The 14,322-nt window shown below is 44.1% G+C and overlaps 1 protein-coding gene across 1 annotated transcript in view; it reads left to right on the top strand.

The window, feature by feature from the left end:
* LOC117764656 (teashirt homolog 2) overlaps nt 1–5,359 on the top strand; it is a 40,313-nt gene extending 34,954 nt beyond the window's left edge. Inside the window, exon 2 of the mRNA XM_034590606.1 lies at nt 1,543–5,359. Within this exon, the coding sequence (XP_034446497.1) occupies nt 1,543–4,583 (3,041 nt within the window). The 3' untranslated portion in view covers nt 4,584–5,359. The remainder of the gene's footprint in view (nt 1–1,542) is intronic.
* Nucleotides 5,360–14,322: the final 8,963 nt, after the last annotated feature.

The following is a 14,322-nucleotide window of genomic DNA, read 5'->3' as shown; positions in this document are numbered from 1 at the left end:
TGTTTGTTTTGAAAGTCCGAATCCCATCTCCATCTCCATCCATTAGCTGGCAAGCAGTTCACCTCCAGGGCTTCTCTTGAGGCACTTTTGAAATATTGATAATAAAAAAAAAAAAAGTCTTATTTTCAGAGAGCAAAGAGGGGGAAGACATTCTATGGGACGCCCAGTGTGGGACTCCTGAGTGCTCGGCTGCAAACCCTTCACGGAGTGCCCTCTATTCAGAAAAAGAAATATTAACCACATGAAATGCATAAGTGCCTGGACAGGGCTGTTATGTCCTATTCATATTTAACTCGGAGCACATCTGCCACGTCGCTCCCAAAATGCACATTTCCCAGCGCGACTGCGAGGCGGAAAGTATCTGAGATATGTGACAACACTGACAAACTGCATTTATTGCGGGACGTCTTGATAAGATACGAGAACATCGGCTGTGATAGTGTTGACGGGGGTTTTCCGGGTGGATAGATTTAAAATAATCTGAAATAGTTATTGTCAGAAAGGGACGTTTTAATCTTCTGTGGCCGTGTTCGTGTTGTGTCCAACAGGCCCCTGCAGCCCGCCCCCCCCCCCGGTGCTGAGTCAGAGTTTGCCCTAATTGGATGATGGGAAATGTGTCAATTAGAAATACTGTTGTTTAATTATCTGTTAATTGAAGCAATAATGTTTGTGCTCTATGAGTTGGGAGAACGAACAGGTGAATAATGGAAGAAGTAATTGCTGTTTATGAGACTGTCAGAGAAAATGTAATGACGTGACGGATTGCCAGTAATCTTTTGAAATTTTGTATAATTGTCTGGTTTTAACTCTGATAATTGAATCAGCTCTTCCACGAGCGCGATCAACATCTTCATCAGTATTCACATTTGCACATTTTATTTTTTATTCTGCCGTCAACGCAATCAGTTTCCTGATGCTGAATTACTGAATATTGAAACTTCTGTGATAGCGGCTAAATGTCTTGTGAAGTTATGTTTTCTCATCTTTTTTCAGTCAATGCTTTTTAGTTTTATCGTGGGACATTAGAATATCTGAGCTGGTGGGAAACCATTCCTCACGTGTAGCTTCAGGGGGGGGCGGGAGGAAGAAGTTATCCAGAACACAAGGCGAACACTTTCATTGCAGTTTTGTGACATCCATAATCACTATGGAATAGGTCATTTGCAATAACACTTAACGGGCCCTAGAAGAATCAATTCCCTTTTGTCACTCAGTGGCCAATGATTGTTGTAAACATCTCGACTTGAGGCCAGGAAAACCTTGGACGCAGCACTAAGTCAATGGCCTGTCGTGAATTACATGGAGCTGTTGCACCAGCAGCGGTCTTTTAGTAAAGACATTACGTCCAGTGATACTCTCCAACCTCCCAAGGCACAAAGCAGCTGTCATTATGTTGTCTTAAATGGCTTCTCGCAAAAAAAAAAAATTTACTGTGTGATGCTGCGGGACGTCTAAATATTGTAAATTAAATCATAGAGTCATTAAACTGTTGTTATACAACACATTTCAACGTCGTTAATTTCTGTCTCTTCTTTTTTCTAGTGTACATGCCTGATGAAGACGCAGCTCTTCAAGATGCCACCGCTGAGGAAGACGGAGAGAACGACCCTCAAACTGAGGAGGAGTGCTCGGAGAAGACCAGCCCCAAACTGTCTGAGGACAGAGAGCTCGACAACAAGAGCACTAACACTTACAGCAACCAGAACTCTCCCATTAGTGTCCTTTCCAATCAAGAGGCAGAGCTGGAGTCGCGCCTCAGCGACACCAGTGACAGACTCTCAGACTTCAAAACCTCCTCGCCACCTGAGAGCCAGAGGGAAGTCGAAAGCCACGGCTCCAAACACAAGGAGGAGATGGGCAGCAGCTTGGAGAAAATGAGGGCAGCCTATGCAAACTTTCTCTCCGACTCCTACTGGACGGGGATCGGGATGGACTTGAAAACGGCCAAAAACACCAGCAAAGCCAACTGTGACAGCACCAACGGCAGCACCAAAAGTGAGTTTGACTGGCACCAGGACGCGCTCTCTAAGACCTTGCACCAGACACTCTCGCCAAAGCCCATGTCAAAACCCAACCTCTTTAGCTCCGTCCACCTGTACAGGCAAACCACCAAACCCTTGGGCTCGGTGTTCACGGGCGCCAGCCGATTCCGCTGTAAGGATTGTAGCGCAGCCTACGACACGGTCGTGGAGCTGACGGTCCACATGAACAAGAGCGGACACTACCAGGACAACAACCACGGCAAACAGAGTAATTCTTCTGCCTCGTCTTCGAAATCGAGGAAACGAAATTTGCATGACATGGAAGGGAAGGAGGACGCACAGAAGGTTTTGAAGTGCATGTTCTGTGGCCACTCTTTTGACTCACTCCAGGACTTGAGCGTCCACATGATTAAAACTAAACATTACCAAAAAGTGCCTTTAAAAGAGCCGCTCCCAGTAATCACACATAAATTGTTGCCACCAGCAAAGAAACGGGCCTTTGACTCAGTGAGGCCTTGCTCCCCTGACTCCACCACTGGTTTGTCTGGCTACACCGAGGCACAACGGGCCGCCACTATCGCAAATGCCCACAACAACCGCTACGGCTATCAGAACGGAGCGAGTTACACTTGGCAGTTTGAAACGTGCAAGTCTCAGATTCTCAAATGCATGGAGTGCGGCAGCTCTCACGACACCCTTCAGCAGCTCACCACACATATGATGGTCACCGGACACTTCATCAAAGTCACAAATTCAGCCTCTAAAAAGGGCAAACAGTTAGCGCTCGACCCCCTGGCCATAGAGAAGATCCAGGGCTTAGCTGAGCCGGCTGCCAGTGACAACGAGGGAGAGAAGGTGTCTCCGAAAACCGCCTCCCCCGGGGGGAGCGAGAGGGATAGCCAGGGGGAAGGAACATCAGACAAAATGGAGGACACCGAAGCTAAAGATGACAAGCAAGAGAGTGAGGATCAAAAGGCGAACAATGGGGCTTTTAAGTACCCTTATCTCCGTGAGGAAGATCTTGAACAGGAATCGGGCGGCGGAGGGGACATTCTTAAATCTTTAGCCAACACAGTGGCCTCTGCCATCAATAAAGCTCAAACGGGGACGCCGAGCTGGAGCGCCTACCCGAGCATTCACGCCGCCTATCAGCTCTCTGGCATCCTCAAAAGCTCCCCTCTCTCCATCTCCCCCCCCACTCAGCTAAAGCAGACATTTAACCACAAGCTGAGACCGATCGCCCCAAAGGGGAAGCTGTACCACGGTGCTGTGGGAGTTGAGGCTCCCCAGGGACAGCATCAAAATGTGGACATCAAAAAAGAAAAGGTCGGCATTAGCGATGGTAAAGAAAGTCAGAATATCAAGTTTGATCTGGCGGAGAATGATGACAGCGATTGTCAGGATGATTCCTCTTCCTCTTCAAAGCTCGATGCCGACTGTGTGAATGAAGGGAGTGAAGCGATCAAAGGGAAGCTGAGCCCAGATTTCTCTGACAGAGGCAAGACACCGAGTCCCTCTGCCAGCAATGGACGCAGCACTGCTTCAGAGCCTCTCAGTGACACTCCGGATGTACTCGGCATAAACCCTCTCAGCGCGCTGCAGTCCGTTCTGAACAATCACCTGGGCAAAGCAAACAAGCCCAGTAACTCCAGAGTAGATAAACTATCCGCTCACACTCAGTCTATTTTTGCCGACATTAACCGAAGCAGCGAGAAACCGGCTTTAATGCTCAGAAATCCTGTAAGAAATAGACCCGATAACACGTTTCTCTTCGTCGGTGACGACCAACCAATAGACCTGACGAAATCCAAACTCAGCATGCCGAGCTCGGCGCTGCTACAGCCCTCCGCCCCGATGCCACAGAAATATGCTTTGTCTGACATAGCGGACATGGTGAAAGTTCTTCCAAAAGCCACAACGCCAAAACCCTCCATCCCCTCGAGGATCCCGACCATGAAGCTGGAATCGGACGTCAGGCGCTTTGAGGACGTCTCCTCCGACGTGTACTCCATCCACAAGCGTAAAGGCAGACAGTCGAACTGGAATCCTCGCCACCTTCTCATCCTGCAGGCCCAGTTTGCCTCCAGCCTCTTCCAGACCTCTGAGGGGAAGTACCTGCTCTCGGACCTCGGCCCTCAGGAACGGATGCACATCTCCAAGTTCACCGGATTGTCCATGACCACTATAAGCCACTGGTTAGCGAATGTCAAATACCAACTGCGCAAAACCGGAGGGACCAAGTTCCTGAAGAACATGGACACGGGCCACCCCATCTTCTACTGCAACGACTGCGCTTCCCAGTTCAGGTCACCGGGCGGGTTCATTTCCCATCTGGAATCGCATCTCGGGTTCCTAATCAAAGACATGTGCAAAATGCCAGTGGAGCACATGACGAAGGTGGACGAGCCAGAACTGTCGAAGGTCCTTGGTGTCAGAGCCACGGAGGCGCTGGTCACGGACGAGGACGTGGACGCAAAGTTCAAATGTAAGCTCTGCTGTCGGACATTTGCGAGCAATCACGCCGTCAAACTCCATTTGAGTAAAACTCACAGCAAATCCCCCGACAACCATTCACAATATGTGGAAATGGACCGGGAGTAGTTATTTTTTCCTTTTTTCCTTCATATTATCATCACTTCTTTTCATTTGCTTCCCTTTTTTTTCTTATTTTAACACACGGGTCAGATATTTCAGCCATTCTCCAATTAGCGTTGTGTAGCGTGAATCATTATTAAAACATTTCATGGAGTACAGCAAAGACACACACTGGGTAGAAGTCGTATAAGGAAACACTAAGAGATACTTTTGCACCCTGCTCAAATGCATCACCAGTAATGAAATGTATTACTGCTTGAAGAAACTTAATTGCTGATGTTTGCATGCGATAGCCCCCGGGCTATGACTACTATTTATTTGTATGATATGTCAAGTTTCAATTGTATTTCAACAACAAAATAATGAACTAATTGTACTTTACAACTTCTGCGATTACACCTGCATCCACGTGCAGCTGTCCAGACAGGTAGCCCGACACACACGACGACAACACACACGCAGACCTGTACAGTGTATTGCTATGTAAAGATGTTTTTGTGTTGCAATGATAGAAGAGAAGAAGAAGAAGAAGAAGAAGAAGAAGAAAAAAAAAAAGCACTTTAATAAATGTTTAATCACCAGTTTAGACTCGGATTCTGTACATGACTCAAAAGGTAACTAGGCCGTTTGGAAACAAGCATATTTCACATGTAAATATATTTTAGAAGAAAAAAATAAAAAACAGTGCGTTTCATGCAACAAGGATAACAGCAAGACAGATGATACCTGTGATACCTGCACCTTTTTTACTTATTCAAATAAAGAGTTAACATTTGATAACAGCTTGTGTTCTTTCTTTTCTTTTTAAAAATCCTTTTCAAGTTGTTTCTCTGTCGGTTTGTGAAGTTAGAAGCTTGAATATGTTGAGAAAACTATTAAGATAAAGATGATTTGAACACTGACGGACAAAATACATGTGCAACTAATAAGTATCATTATTATTATTATTTATACGTGCTTAATATTTGCTTTTATCCTTTATGTCCCTTTAGGCAAATGCCTTTAATTTTATGTTTTTACTTCTAAGCACTAAATAAAGTTTATTATTACGTAGATCATTACCTAACAGTTTTCTCGGAAAAGTTCTCAGAAACCTTCCAATTAAAAATAGTCCAGTAATTTCCCATTAATGCTGCAATATTTTTAATTTAAATTCAACATATGTGGAGAACTCAAGTTTGAAAAATTCCTGTTTTTTTCCTGCAATTAAATCCAAATTACAAAGGTCTTTCCAGGGAAGCTCATCAGGAAAAATATCACAAAGTCATAAACTAAAGCATTAACCACTAATCTAATATTTAACATCACAATATCTTTCCGTGTAGGAGACAAAGGACAATATCCTGGGTCTGTACAGTACACTGCATTCCCCCCTTCACCCATACGACTTTTAGATACACCTCCAAGATATATCTTCTTGTCAGCCTTTATTGCTTTCCCGCGAACGCCGCTGCTGTTGCTGCAAGATGGTATCATAACAATTAAACATATTTCCTCCAGCTCTATTATTTCAAGGCTATTAAAAATAATTGCCTTCTAAATTCATAAACATTTTATGCAATTCATCTCTTTTCAGAGCAATCAAGTCCTCAATTACCTCCACCCATCAAATCTCCGGGTTTATAACGGGCAACTGACATTTGATGGTAAATGGGAAAAAGCACATGGAGCGCCGCGGTGATGTGAATGCTGTGACACCAACTTGCCCCCTATTGTTGGAAACGAGCAGGCAATCACGTTGTTCATCAGATGACTCTTAATGCAGTTAAAGTATTCAGCTATAATTTCTGCCTGCATTTATAATTACTGTCAAAGACCACACACCTCAGTGAGCAGATTAAAGCTATAAATTATTTAGTGCCTTTCTCCGCCGATGGATCTCTGATTTGTCTGTAGGGCCATTATGTTTTAGAGCAGCAACTTATTCTAAATTGGAGCGAGCGTTGTTCTCTCGGCTGCAGCAGGATGCTTTTGCGAGGGGGGGGGGAAGGGACGAGGCTCACTACACCGATTTTGATCATTTTTATGAAGCATTTATTTTTGTTTTTCGGCTCGTTTTTTTATCCACAGCGGTTCTACATGTGCGGAGACAAATCGTTATTCAGAGCGTATATAGGCTACAAGTACGTTTTGAGGATTCAGCACAACCCAGTAGAGCTTCGCCCAAGGCTAACCAGAGAAAAATGCCATCATCAGTGCAATCATAGAAGGAAATTAGTTGTCTCTGACTGTAATTTGCACTAATAAGTCAAAGTCAATGTGGGAATTATTGTTGGTACACAAAATATGTTATATAGCCGTGCAAACTCTGGAGGTTAGTAAGACTCGAATCGCCATTTTTAGGTGCATGAAACATTGCAGGGTTGGAAATCGAGCTGCACGATGCTCCCAAATATAAACACATGAGTTATTAAACGCTGATAAACTTCAGGTAACACGTCTCAGGTAATGAAGGGAAATTAACCCATAATTCTTTTGATGCTTTATATTAATCTGTTTTGGATGTTTGCATATTAACACAGTTAATCGCAGCGTATATCCAACACGTCACGGCTAATTACAGATCACACTCTCTGCAATTACACACACACACACACACACACACAGACACACAGATAATCTCGGTTTATAAACTGATTGATTATGATAAAATATCACGCACAGGAACCCGGTCATACATGAACACACACAAATGTTGCAGTATTCTATATTAACCAGGGCAGTGGGCAGATGACTCAGTGATGAAGCCTGACTGCTTCCATGGTTTCCTCCTTAATGAAAGTGGAAAAAATACATGAAATGAATAAGAGGAAATGCAGTTCAAAGTGAGTGCAGTCACGTCCTCAGACCTTTTCTCTCATGGAAACGACTCTGAATGCAGTGAAGCCTGAAGCTCACACACAGATTCTCACCGAAGTCCGGCAGTAGAAGGATTCTGAAATGAATTAAAGCCTCAGAAATGTCTCAGTCTGACTCTGCAGACATTTTGTACAGCCAGTTACAGTTAAAAAAAGTTCCCATGGCTCGGTTGAAAAATCAGATTATGCACATAAGTACACTTGCATTGCAGACGCAGTGAAACCCAACCTTAACAAAAATCGACGCCGGCTCGCATTTGCAAATCCTTTGTCAATCTGTCGTTAAACATGCTATCAAATAATGATAAGTGTGCGCTCCTTGCTCGCACTGGCGTGCGTCTGGCTGACGCTGATGTGCCGTAATGGGGCAAATGTGCATCAGAATGTTCCTGCTTGGGTTCACACAAAACATTTACACTGTGCCTGACTTTGCTTTCGCCCCTGTGCCAGACGAGCGTGGATTCTCTGCATCATCTGGCCTGTAAACTGGAGGAGGAGGAGGAGGAGGAGGAGGAGGAGGAGGCAGAGGAGGGGGGGTGTTCATCACACAGCAGCAGGGTAATGACGAGCTCATGTGTTTAATGAAGGGCTTTAGAACTTATAGCTATAATGACCCACATCCTCACTCCCTTTTCTCCCATTTACTCCGTCCGAAGTCCTCAGGTTATTACGTCCCTCTGAGAAATATCCCGGGAAAAAAGAGAGAGACGCTCATCCTCTGCACACACACACACACACACACACACACATCAGGAACATTGCTCTGTCCCATTGTGCTGCTGTGGATAAACTGACACGATATTATTTTCAAATGTGAAGCGAGCAAAGAAAAATGGCAGATCTGAATCCTGCACCTTTTTGCTCTTTTCTTTTCCGGGGTTGATAATAAACTGTAAAAAATGTGCTTTCTAATGAATTCTGCCTCCTGAGATCGTGAGCGCTACAAGACAAAGAAGAATGCATGTATGTCTGCACCCCCAACATACATCATATCTTCCAAATAGCCCATAGTCCTAATGGTGTTGCTTCAAATATGCTAATTAAGCAAAAATAAGTGATGAATGGAATACATTTGATCAATCAAGGAGGCCTAAGCCCCCGGTGCTGCATATTCATTGTACATCATGAATATGAAACCAAAGTCATTTATCAAATATCAGTTGCACATTTGTATCTTATTAATCATACATGCCGAAACTTCTGTCTTGTCAAAAAAGCTGAAGGTTGATGAAGCACTCGCAGGAAAAGGATTAAACTCGGGGAACTCGGGGCAGCGCTTCACTTATAATGCATGAGGTGTTTTCAAACTTCCAGAATCTTAAACAGTCCGTGGATCCTGGCTCCTGATGACGTGGAGAGACGAGTTCCCGACGCTTTGCACGTTTGGGTTTCTGACTTTTGGGATTTCCACCGGTAATGACTGCTCAATAATTACAGATATTCACCAGTGCCTTGCTTGGAAAAAGGGCTATTGATTGATTTTGATAACTTTTGAGGTTTTAAGGGGGGTGTATTTCAAAGTAATAATGTAAATAAATGTATTTTTATTTACAATTTAACGTCTTGGACAATAATTTACATTCAGTTTAAGACTTATAGGCAGTAAAATATCATAAATGTTCTACAACACAGTGATTAGAAGATAAACTGATTGTTTTATTTGTCAAAAACTATACAAATATGTCCCAGCTGGCCGTACAACTATATTATTCTGTTTGTTTACATCTTATTACAGCAAAATATGTTATTTTATCGGTCAATTTAAATCACACGTCACATTTTCTTAGTAATAGGAAAAAAACCTTTTAGCAGAAAAACAAATGAATAATCGATTAATTGCAAATTGAGTGAGCAGCAGACGAATGAATAAATGAAATCTGCTTCTAATTCAGCTGATATATAACGTTTTTTTTTTTTTTGTGTGTGTCTGTAACGACACCATTAGCCGCGGCAGAACCTCTGTGTAACAACGTGTGGAGGTTTTCATCACCGTCATATATTGGATGAGAGAACTAACACTTGATTGCCAGCAGTTCATCAGTGCATCCCTCATATTTGTCACCCGGCCCGCCTGCAGGCAGCGTGCTAGCTCAAATTGAAGCTGACATCTTCCAAATATGAAAGCAACAAATCACACGTTTTTATTGGGCCTAATCTGCAGCCTCGCCCCCCCCGCCGACGTCAGCACAATCACGGACGTTGCTCTAATTCTTGCCGTCTGGCTGCTCGTGTCTCCCGAGCATCTCCGGACCCGCACAGCAAATGGCCAGAGACGAGGGGGAGCTGGGGGGGAAGCTGGGGGGTGGGGGGGGGGGGGGGGGTGACACCTGTGCTTATTAGGAGGCTTTAACGTTTCGTTACGAACACGTGTAGCTCGTGTAGCAGGAACAAGCTTTTGTTTAATCCTCGGATGAGCTGTAAATACAGATTGTATCTGAAGACTTGCTGCAACACGTTGGATCAGCTGACAGATGAGGAGCAGATGTCCATTTGATTCTCTCGATGATTCCGTTGTTTCACATTTATTTTTAATTATCTTGAAGCAGAGGAAACTAAAAAAAGCAGACTGAAGAAAAATGGAGTATATGATAGATAATTAAACTTATGTGTTCCTAAATTATGGGGGAAAAAACATAGTCCTGTCAATTTTAAAAGCATCTCCCTGTTTTGATTTGTCCAAGGTTCGTCTTTCGTATATGAGGAAGCAGCAGGAGATTGTCCGGGTCAGACTCGTTGTTCACAACAACAGGAAAGAACTGAGGAAGCAACTAAACAACTAAGAGCATGAATTAAATGTTGAATATACAATAATCATCATAATCACACATTAAGATTCGTTGTCTTTCCGAGTGGCTCCTGCTTTTCATCTGGAGACATTTGTATTCTGTTTATTTCCACTTTTTGCGTCCATCACGTGTTAGAAACAACATCAACATGTCCACTCACTCGCTGTGTTATCACTTGGATATTCTTCATATTGTAATTGGGGGACTGACCCTAAAGGTTCCCAAAAAATGGGCGGAGCCTCTGACTCTGAAGTTTGTGTTCTCTGGATAATTTTTCTGGGAAATGTCCGGACTTCTGAAAGCAGCTTTAGAGTAAATAAGTCTTAAAATGTTTGTTTACTTTGTTCACACATTTAGTTTGTGTCGGGCTTTAAACAGGTTCCACTGTCTGAGTTTTCCTAAAACCTCACACACTGTGTGGAGTAAAAACGATAAGTGTAGTGCGATGAACTCTAAGGATGTTGAATGAATTCATTCTGGTTCGCGCTGCTTGTCCAGATTGTCGTGTTGTGAAGAAGCCGAGCCCCTCAGCTGCTTCCTGCTCCGTGTGGACAGACACAACAAGAGGAACCACAGAGACTTGACAGAAACCCACTCGTCTTTTGTCCCATTCTCACCAGAGGGAAAAAAGCCATTTTTCGTCGGAGTGTGATACCACAGAGTGCTGGTGTGTGACAGGGGGGGGGGCTTAAAATGTTCCTCAAAGATAAACTGAACTAAACAGCCGCTGCCGAGAGGAACAAGATAACAATTGACTGCAGCTTTCTGCAGGTTGGGCTCCAGTAGATGTATTGTCAGTGTCATTTCCAGCTTGACATTGGCCACAGTCAGAATCAGAGGGGAGCTCGGGCACATGTGACTCCACCAAGGCTCAACAGACCCCTGATGAAACTAGATCCAGATTTTTAGTTTGGATCTGCACCAGATATCCCTCCTCTAAACATGCCTTGTTTTTAAAAATCAAGATCTGTGAATCATTATCTGCAAAATCAACAAAAATATTTAAAAGCAAAACATCCCGTGTCCGTGTTTTCTTCAGGATTACGCAAAAGCTACTGGCTGGATTATCACAGAACCCGGTGAACAAATGGGTCTGGAAAGAACGTGACATTAGATTTTGGTGCAGATCTGAATCAGGGGGATTTTTTAAACATATTCCTTGATTGCTCAGAGAATAATTAATGCATCTTGAAATCAGCAAATATGTCGTAACAACCAAAACAAGGATCTTAAAGTTACCAAGAGGCTCCACAGCGCTGAGGACGGCTGATGGTTGGTTCCATCAGTGACCCTGAAGTCATCCATCGCTAATATAAAGATAAAGATTAGAGCAGCTTCAATAAATAAAGATAATGTTCAACAGTAACACAAACGAGCGAAACAATGAGTGAGCGCCGCATCTGCTTGGCCCCCGTCCTGGCTGGGTTTTAAAAACCGTGGCCCTCGGCAGAGCGGCGCCGCGTCCGCTCGCTCGACTTGTTGGATTCTGCAGGAAACTTGATGGCGGATGATGAAACTCACAGCTGTGTTCTCAGATCCTCACAATTACACAGATGAGGCCAAGGAGGAGCTGCGCAACATCTGTTTGCTCATTTACGTGTCAGACACAAAACATCAGACGTGACTGATCTCACTTTGACAAAAACTTGGGAAAAAACGATGCGTCCCGCCGCCGCCGCCGCTTTCTGGCGCTGAGAATTACACTGATTGGTCCGAGGGGAAATTACATTTGAAAATAAAGTGCTGCTGATTGCCCCAGATGGGGACATTCCGGGGGACAGCATCATTACTATTACTTTGTTTTACTAATGCAGTGTTTCTGACGGTGGATTTTTCTTGCAAATTATAGCAAAATGAACAATTTGGATTATTTCATTTGTTGACTTTCAGCTGCGAACATCTAAATCCTCCAGTTTCCACATCCATAGCACTGTGAGGTTTAACAATTAGAAAAACTCAAGGATAGAACCCTGGAAGGAATTTGTGTGTCAGCAACTGTGCAAAGTCGTCTCCCTCTAAACTGACGAACACAACTGGATCGGAATCGGAGTCGGAGAATAACCAGTAAATCAACGTGGATGTTTTTCTCTTTGTCGCTGCACAACGTGTCAGCAGAAGCTTCTCCTTCCTCTTCTTCATCTGCGCCATAAACTGTTCACACCTTCCTATTTTTAGATCACTTCCTGATTCGCAGCCTTGTTCAACCCTGCAGCCAGAAACACTTATTACCTTGAGGTTATGTTATGTAGGTTATAAGTTACAGGTTTTATTGCCTAGCAGGTTTTTTTTATGCTGCGGTGTGTTTGTGCAAATTATAAAAATATGCACCAGGGGAGGGAGGGTAAGTAAACACCAGAGACTGGATTGTGCAAAGTACAGTTAGTCTGTTATTTGCCACTGGAAGGTTTTAAGTCATGTTGTTTGTTAATTAGCAGGATAACACAAAAACTACTAAACTGATTTTTCACTAACTTTAAGGAGGGACGGGTCCTGGAAGAGTCCTTTAAATTTAGAAGATTGTGGAGTGGATGAAGAAATTATATTTTCACTTTCATGAACATTGGAGTTTACAGTCATTTAAAATAAACACTAATTCTGGTGTTAAAGAGGGCTTCTATATAAACTGACTTGTGTTTGCACCCAGTAGAGTCGCCCTCTCCTGGTCATTCGTGACAATACAGTTTCCAGGCTCTTCCCCCATTGGCTTCACTTTCCTCGCACTTCCCGCTGGGACAACCACACACGACCCAACGAGCCCTTCCCTGACAGACGAGCAAGTTTTTACAACCTGCTCGTCTTTGCACGTGCACAGCGGCCGTATCCCTGGACATAATGTGGCCGGCTAACGCTAACCAGATGCAGCCACAGTAGCAATGACACCTACACAGAACAGAGCGGAGCACCTGACAGAGCTGTATTATTCTAACAACTGAATGTTCTCATTTCCCCGTGTCCATCAGTCAGCTGGAGTGGATCGTGGCCAGGAGAGGGGGGGGGGGGGGATGGGTTGATGGATGGATGGAGGGATGGTGGGGGGTGTGGGGGGTTTGCGTACGGAGCTCTCAACCTCTTGCCCTCCTCTGCTGTCATCTGTTGCCCCACAGCAGGCCAGAGGTTGTTGGCGTTTTGCTCACTTGTAATCCGTCTCACTGTCTGGCTGCCGGCTCCCGGGTCACCTGTCACTCAGCTTGACGTGAATCAGCATTGACGCCAGCAGATTTAAGCTATTTCTCTCCGTCCGTAAACACAGCCGGGCGTCTGTGGGCTTCTAGAGAAACTCAAACAACAACAAAGAGAAGAAAGAAACACACACGTCGCTCATCACGCAGCCGGAAAAAAACCCACAGAATCTGATCTAATCGCCCATAAGAACGTGTTTAGACGCTTTTCGTGATGTAACTACAATTAAATGTGGAATGACAATCAGGTTGTGTTAATGTGACGCGGCGTGCGGCTCACTTTTCACGTCACACGGTTTACAGAGCCCCCCCGTCACTCTGAAACACAGAGGTTTGACGACACAAGGTGGATTCAGCACGAGGTTTGAAACACATTACAGAGAAGCATCGATATTATGCAATTTAATTCTAAATATTTCATAAACACTAAGTTGTTACTCTCTAATACCTAAACCTCTTATTTCCATTTCAAGTATTAACCGTAGCTGCTTTCAGACTTGAACTGGACTTCGTTAAATGTCCTCGGGGCTTTAAGCCAGAACGCAAATGTCCGAGGAAGTTGCTGTGGACATTATCTGGAGTTTCTGTAATAAAAGATTTGTAGTAAAGTAAAACAAGTGAGATTTATTATGACAAGTCTCTCCCTCAACAAGTAGCTTGTTTCAAAAAGCTTGACCCGTCTCCCTCATCGGTTCCGCTCGGTAAAGTACTGACGTAATCATTCAGATTTCATAATAATCCGGGTTCCCCGATGATTCTGAGTGTTTGAGACCTACTTCACTTGTATTGGATTTGAGTGAACTTTCATTTTTGGGTGAACCATCCCTTTAACGTTTACTGCATCCGACTCGGTGAGTTTTCTCTCGGACGGATTCGGACAAAGAACCGTGGCCTGAGCTGCTCTGTGGTCGTCACCGGGAAA

The sequence above is a fragment of the Hippoglossus hippoglossus genome, chromosome 7 (genome assembly GCF_009819705.1).
Source record: "Hippoglossus hippoglossus isolate fHipHip1 chromosome 7, fHipHip1.pri, whole genome shotgun sequence".
NCBI lineage: Eukaryota > Metazoa > Chordata > Actinopteri > Pleuronectiformes > Pleuronectidae > Hippoglossus > Hippoglossus hippoglossus.
Note: the sequence above shows the minus strand (reverse complement) of the source record. Positions and strands in the feature narration are given on the sequence as shown.